The 6,597-nt window shown below is 46.9% G+C and overlaps 1 protein-coding gene across 7 annotated transcripts in view; it reads right to left on the bottom strand.

The window, feature by feature from the left end:
• Positions 1–6,293, bottom strand: part of ATXN2 (ataxin 2) — a 115,555-nt gene extending 109,262 nt beyond the window's left edge. For 5 of the 7 annotated variants that reach the window (XM_045073560.1, XM_045073559.1, XM_045073555.1 and 2 more), the window contains exon 1: positions 5,745–6,293. In XM_045073560.1, the coding sequence (XP_044929495.1) occupies positions 5,745–5,971 (227 nt within the window). In that variant the 5' untranslated portion in view covers positions 5,972–6,293. The remainder of the gene's footprint in view (positions 1–5,744) is intronic. The other 2 variants (XM_045073557.1, XM_045073556.1) reach the window with 1 other exon arrangement.
• Between the last annotated feature and the right edge of the window lie 304 nt (positions 6,294–6,597).

Consider the following 6,597-nt stretch of genomic DNA (forward strand, 5'->3'; position numbering starts at 1 on the left):
TTAAGGATATCAAAAAACACATTAAAATGCAGCTCAACCTATCCTAAGTAATGCTAGTAAAGGTCACACATTCAAAGGTGCCTACATTACAGATTCGAGATTTGGATGCTACAACCTTTCAAAGGCTTGATACCAGCTTCACAGTCACTGATAAGTCAATCTTCTGATAAAAACATCCCTATTTTTGAAGTCTAACATCTAAGCAGGCAAAAAAGACTCAAGAGGAAAGAGCACCCTACTTTTATTTTAGTAACATTCTTGCTAAAACATGAAAAAGACCACTGTACAGACCTCTTAAAATCACGGTATGGTAACAGTCATAAATGACCCAGATGTGCTTCAAAAACAAAAAAACAAGTACTTTCACTTAAAAAGATACAGTAGCAGCCAGGCCTGTTAATCAACTAAACTGCAGCTGAAGTTACTACAATGATTTCAAATAGCTACAAAAACAGGGTTTTGTTCAGCCTCAACTCTTTACATATCAAAACGCTATCACTATCTATCCAAAATGGAAAACTCCAACTCCAGGAAAAAAATCTTATAGAGACTTAAAATCCCTTTCAAGGTATAAGAACACACTTTGGGGGCGCCTGGGTGGCTCAGTGGGTTAAAGCCTCTGCCTTTGGCTCAGGTCGTGATCCCAGGGTCCTGGGATCGAGCCCCACATCGGGCTCTCTGCTCCGCAGGGAGCCTGCTTCCTCCTCTCTCTCTGCCTGCCTCTCTGCCTACCTGTGATCTCTGTCAAATAAAAAAAATAAATAAATTAAAAAAAGAACACACTTTGCCACAGTGAAAATAAATTCTAAAACAGCTGTAGCTACACAAAACAACAATAAAAAAATTAAATCCTCCTTTAAGTCGAAACATATGGCTATTAAATAGCTATGATATGAGTTAACATCCCTTGTGTAAAATCTGCAAAATTATAAGTCTAATTAGACACGGAAAATACAAACTTAACATTTAACCAAAAAAGGAACACCATAACTGACACCATTAATGTTTTGACTTTTCAAAATGCAAAATCTTTAAGCAACCATAGGCTTACTTTTTCTAACAAAGATCTGATATAGGTTTGTTGGGGGTTTTTTTGTTTTCTTTTTAAGATTTTATTTATTTGACACAGAGAAATCACAAGTAGGCAGAGAGGCAAGCAGAGAGAGAGAGGGGAGGAAGCAGGCTCCCTGCGGAGCAGAGAGCCCGACTTGGGGCTCCATCCCAGGACCCTGAGATCATGACTTGAGCCGAAGGCCGAGGCTTTAACCCACTCAGCCACCCAGGCGCTCCCTGATATAGGTTTTTGCCCAATCAAAAAAAGTCTATTTTCTCTAGGTACTTAGGATGAAAATTAAGTCAATTAGGTTAAAATACATAAGTCCATTAGAAAAACAAAAATGTACAGCTTTTAATAGCCATCTACAGCTTACCTCTGATGACTTCGATTGTCAATTAACTTTTCTGGTCCAACTGCAAATGTGGTTTTATCAATACCCACTTAAAATAATAAGTTAACAAAGGAATGATACAGTTTAAACCTTCTAAGCTACAAATAGGACCATATGACTGACCAGTGTACAGTTAAAGCAAATGGCTAACTACCTCAAAACTCTGCTCTAATGTTACCTCCTCAAAAAAGCCTCCCCAATCCACTTAAAAGTGAAACCCACTCCCTTCCCTCACACTCTCATATTATATCCTTAATCTGCTCTCCCCAATCCTATAGCTCTTACCTAATATTATACATAGTTTGCTAATTTAATGTCTCAATTAATGTCTGACTCATCATGTTAGAATGGAAACAGTTAGAATGGAGAGCAGTTATCTTTTTGTTTTATTCATTGGTATATCCCAAACACCTGTAACTGCCTGTACATGGATTTTCAATAAATTTCTATGTTCAATGGTGTCGATAGACTATATTTATTTTTTTTTTTTTTTTTTTTTTTTTTTTTTTTTTTTTTTTTTTTTTTTATTTATTTATTTGACAGAGAGAGATCACAAGTAGGCAGAGAGGCAGGCAGAGAGAGAGAGAGGAGGAAACAGGCTCCCTGCTTTTAGGACCCTGAGATCATCTTAACCCACTGAGCCACCCAGGCGCCCCTTCTAGACTATATTTAAAGAGACAAATGTCTCGCAGATTCTTAAATGAAAACTTACACTAAATTGCAGCGTATTTTCGAAGTTGCAATGCCTTGAAAGAAAGAAGCAGTTACGAAAGTACTAAGCTGAAAATGACTAAAATAAGTTTTTACTCACATTTAATCCTGTATCCAAAGACATTCTAATGTTGTATTATTTAGGTTTAGGAATGGGTAACAGAATGGGTAATCCCATTATTTTTTTAAACAGGAAAGGGAATGTAGGAGAGGAAGAGATATAGGTTAGCCAGAAATAATTCCCAACAGTGCCATGAAATTATATAAAAGTCAACAAAAGTGACTTGGTCACAGGCTAACAGCTAATAAAAAATACTTTTAGATGAATGAGGGAGATTAACAACAACAAAAGCTTCAGAACAAGTTTCTCAGGACTTTCACTCCTCTACTTAGAGAAGTATGAGCACAATAGTTAAACCATGTATCCTCATTAGTGTTAACAGTTACTGTTTTCAAAGCATCTTCCCTTATATTATTTCATTAAGTCCTCAGCGAAACCAAATTCAAACTCAAGTATAAATAATCAGGTAGCTAACAAAAGTACTTAATAATGTATTCACTTGACAGTAAATGCAACTTTTCCCTTGAAAATCCCCCACAGTGTCTGACAAAGAAACCATTCTATAGAAGAGCCACCTTCCTGGCAATGGAAACTAACACAAGTCTTCTCAAGAGTAATATGGCACAGCTAGCAAGAGCCATAAAAACCTTGAAGCCCTTTGACCCAGTAAAACCACTCCTGGGAACTTTCTCTAAGGCAATAATTAGACTAAAGTCAAAAGCTATTAGTATAAAGATGTTTAGTGTACCACTAACTATAATAACAAAGATGTAGACACCCAAATCCCAACAGTTGAGTGGTTAACCAAAAACCTAAAGAAAATTTATATTACAATGCTAAACAAAAAAAAACCCATTAAAAAAAAAACCACAAAATAACCTGCACAATCATTAAAACTACATAAAAATGAAAAGGTAAAAACCAAAAACAAGATTTTGATTAACAGACTTTAATATTATGGGTATGTCGTTCTAAGAGAAAACAGTAACCTTCTAAAACATATATGATAATTTAAGGCAGAATAAATTTTTGAAAGCCATAAAAAAACACTATTTTTTAAAACGTCAAACATAATGAAATGTTAAAGAAGACATGTGAATTTCTTGACTTTCAAGAATATTCTACTATCTCTAAACACATCAAACCCAATGCTGCATTTTCTTTCTTTACCCCTGCCCTCAGGGACATATTTTAACTGCTGACAAACACAAACATATGTAAGGAGACCTTAAAATCTGTAACCAGTTTACAAAGAACCCAGCAGCAGTGGTTCAAAATCCAAAGGAACTCTATGTGAGATCTATGTAATAAAAGTACACATTACATGAATCCAATGAAGAGAACTTCACCTATCTATCAAAAAGAACAAGGGCAAGAATTCATGTCTCAAATGAAAGAACTTAAAGCAAAGAAGAATTTAAATTAATCTTAAATGTAAAGCCTCAAAGAACAGAAAAGGCTCTTTGGTACTAAAACATTCCAAATATTTTTGATCATTCAAGCCACTCTGCAACAGATTATAATTTTTAAGCCTAAGGAGAGCGGTCGCAACCTAAAAGCCTAAATTTTAATTTCTAATTATATGAACAAGTAAAATACATCTGCCAAATCTCTATGATACCTAAGAAGAAAAATACCGTGGATCCTTTTCTGTAAAAAATTAGGTACAAAATTTGTCCATTTTTCACTGTGGATGCCACTGAAAAAGGGAAACTGAAGTTACAGAATCCTAAGTGGAAAGAGCTGGGAAAATAAGCACTTTATCTGAACTAGTTAGGGTAAGGTTAACGTTTGAGGGTGGTTCAGAGAAAGGACAACTGTGAAGGGGAGGTAGGGTAGAAGTAAAACAAAAACAAAAACAAAAACACAATGTTCGTCCTTCCCCCCTTGAAAGCAGGATTCCTTAAAAATCAGCCCGGATTCATCCTGAAGGGTAACTTCTGGGGCCATAAATGAAAATTCTTTGAAAATGGATCGCTGAAAACCTGTTTTCAAAAAGAAAACTCAGTGCGTGGGGGGAAAAAAAAAAAAAAAAGACCTATCCCACCTTCTCAAGCCCAGGATGTCTATTTCCGGAGGACCCTCGTCACTGACTACCAACCCCGCCTAGGTCTAAGGGAGGCAAGGCAGTGCCGAACACGGATGGGCTCGGGGCACAGGGGAAATAGACTTGCGTGCCCTTGGTGAGCTCTGGCGGCACTTCCCAAGTTAAGGACACTGGCCACAATGGAATGGAGTCTATTGACATTTGCTGCCCCGTTTGAACACTAAGCATTTTCTTAGTTCGTGAAATACGAACTGTCAACCACCCCCCACACACACACCCTCCCCAACAGGCCTTCCCGCACAAACACACCCTCCAAAGTCAGACCCGGTTAGAGAGACAGCACACAGCCCCCAGTCCCTACCACAAGCCTAGGTTTATGGGGAAAGAGGAGGAGACGACGCAAGTAAACACCCGCATTTCTGCTTTCAGGAAGCCCACCAGGTCTCCTGCTGCAATCCCTCTCCCCTCGAAATTCTATGAATTGGGGCGGGGGTTGGGGAAAATGCGCAGCGTGCCCGCTCCTTGCCACCACCATCCCCCTCTGTCCCCGATCTGGCCTGGACTTCTGACGCACGCCTGGGTCCGGCCCTCGCCCACCACTATTCAAAGGCGCCTTCTCGGCCTCGACAGCATTGCGGATCGGCCACCACCCGCGGCGGAGAGGCCTTGCGGGGGAAGGAGGGAGGCCGGGAGGGGGCCGGGCACTCCCCACCCCTTCCTCAGGTGGGGGAGGGAGGAACGCTGCAGGAGAATGCACAGAGCCCCACGATTCCTGGAGTTCTGGAGCCCCCGCCGCTACCTCAGATTTAAATGGGGAGGGGAGCGGGGACCACTACCCACCCACCTCAATCCGGTTCTTCGAGCTTTCCCAAGGCAGGGGAGTGGGGTGGTTACGCACACCAGACAGACCCTAACGATTCCAGATGAGCCCCGTGGCTGCCCCTTTAACGGACAGGGGGGGACGCTGCCCTAACTTTCCCCCTCCCTTGTTATTCCCCAAAGGGGGAGTTGGCAAGTTTCGGGAGACTGAACCAAAACCTAAAGACCATTCCACGTTAATATTTAAACGCGGGGGGGAGGGCGCGGGCACTGCCCAAGCATCCCCTCCACGTTGGGGCTAAAAGAGGAACAGGGGCTGACAATTAGTGAGACCTGTAAATCCCTCCCGAACACTTAAATGGAGAAGGGGAGGCTGCCCAGTCCTTCCATCTTGACCGTTTGGGGGAGGGGGTGGGGATGTTGCAGGAGGCTGGACACAACCTGACATTCCCGGAGGGACCCCGCAGTGCTCCCCCCCATCCAAACCCCGGGGCTCCAAGGGGGAGAGGGAGCCCCACCCCCACTGCGGGCCCCCAGCCCACCCCACCAAGCCTGGCCGGTCACAGGGCGGGGACGACGGTGTGGGCCGCGGGGGAGGGGACAGGAGGCCTGAGCTCGTCCAGGCCCGGAACGGAGGGGGCTGGGGCGCGACACCCACCTGCCCAGGCCGGGCCGCCCGCCGCCTGCGCTCGCCGCCGCCGAGGAGGAGGAAGCCACCGCCGAGGACGACGAGACTGAGGACGGCGACGGCGCGGCGGCAGGCGACGTGAGAAGGCCGCCGCTGCCGCCGGGCTTACGGGCATTGGCGGCCGCGGGCGGCGGCTGCTGCTGCTGTTGTTGCTGCTGCTGCTGCTGCTGCTGCTGTTGCTGGGGCTTCAGCGACATGGTGAGGGGCCCATACACCGGCCCGCACGCCGGGCGGGGACAGCCGGGAGCCGGGCGCGCCGAGGAGACGCCGGAGCGCGGTGGGGACGCACGGGCGCCGAGCGGGGAGGCGCGGGATGGCGCGGCCGGGGGGGCGCCCGGGCCGGCTATGGGGAGAAGGAGGACGACGAAGGGGCGGGGAGGCCCGCCGAAACCGAGGAGCCGCCGGGAGCCGGGCAGGGACGCGCCGCCACCGTTGCCGTTGCTACCAAAACAGTCTGAGGCGGAGGGAGGCGAGCGCTGCCCGGAGGGAGGGGGGCCGGGGCCGGGCGGGGGAGGGGCGGCGGAGGGATACGGGCCCGGAGCCGCGCCGCCGCCGCCGCCCCGCCCGCCCCGCCGCGCCGGCCGCGGAAGCGAGCGCCGCCCGGGCCACCTGGCCGCGGCGAAGCGGCGTGGCTCGATGGCCGCTGCGGGGCCCCGAGGAGCTGCGGCCGCCGAGCGCATCGGGGGTCGGGCACACAGAGGCGCCTCGTGGCGATGCTGGGTGGGCGCGGTGGTGCGGAACGGGGACTCTTTACCGGAAGTCGGAAGGGTCGGACGGAAGCAGAACGTGAGACGACCCCGGGGCCGGGAGGGACACGTGAGGA

This window comes from Mustela putorius, unplaced genomic scaffold (genome assembly GCF_011764305.1).
Source record: "Mustela putorius furo isolate JIRA1106 unplaced genomic scaffold, ASM1176430v1.1 tig00537248_pilon_pilon_pilon, whole genome shotgun sequence".
Classification (NCBI taxonomy): domain Eukaryota; kingdom Metazoa; phylum Chordata; class Mammalia; order Carnivora; family Mustelidae; genus Mustela; species Mustela putorius.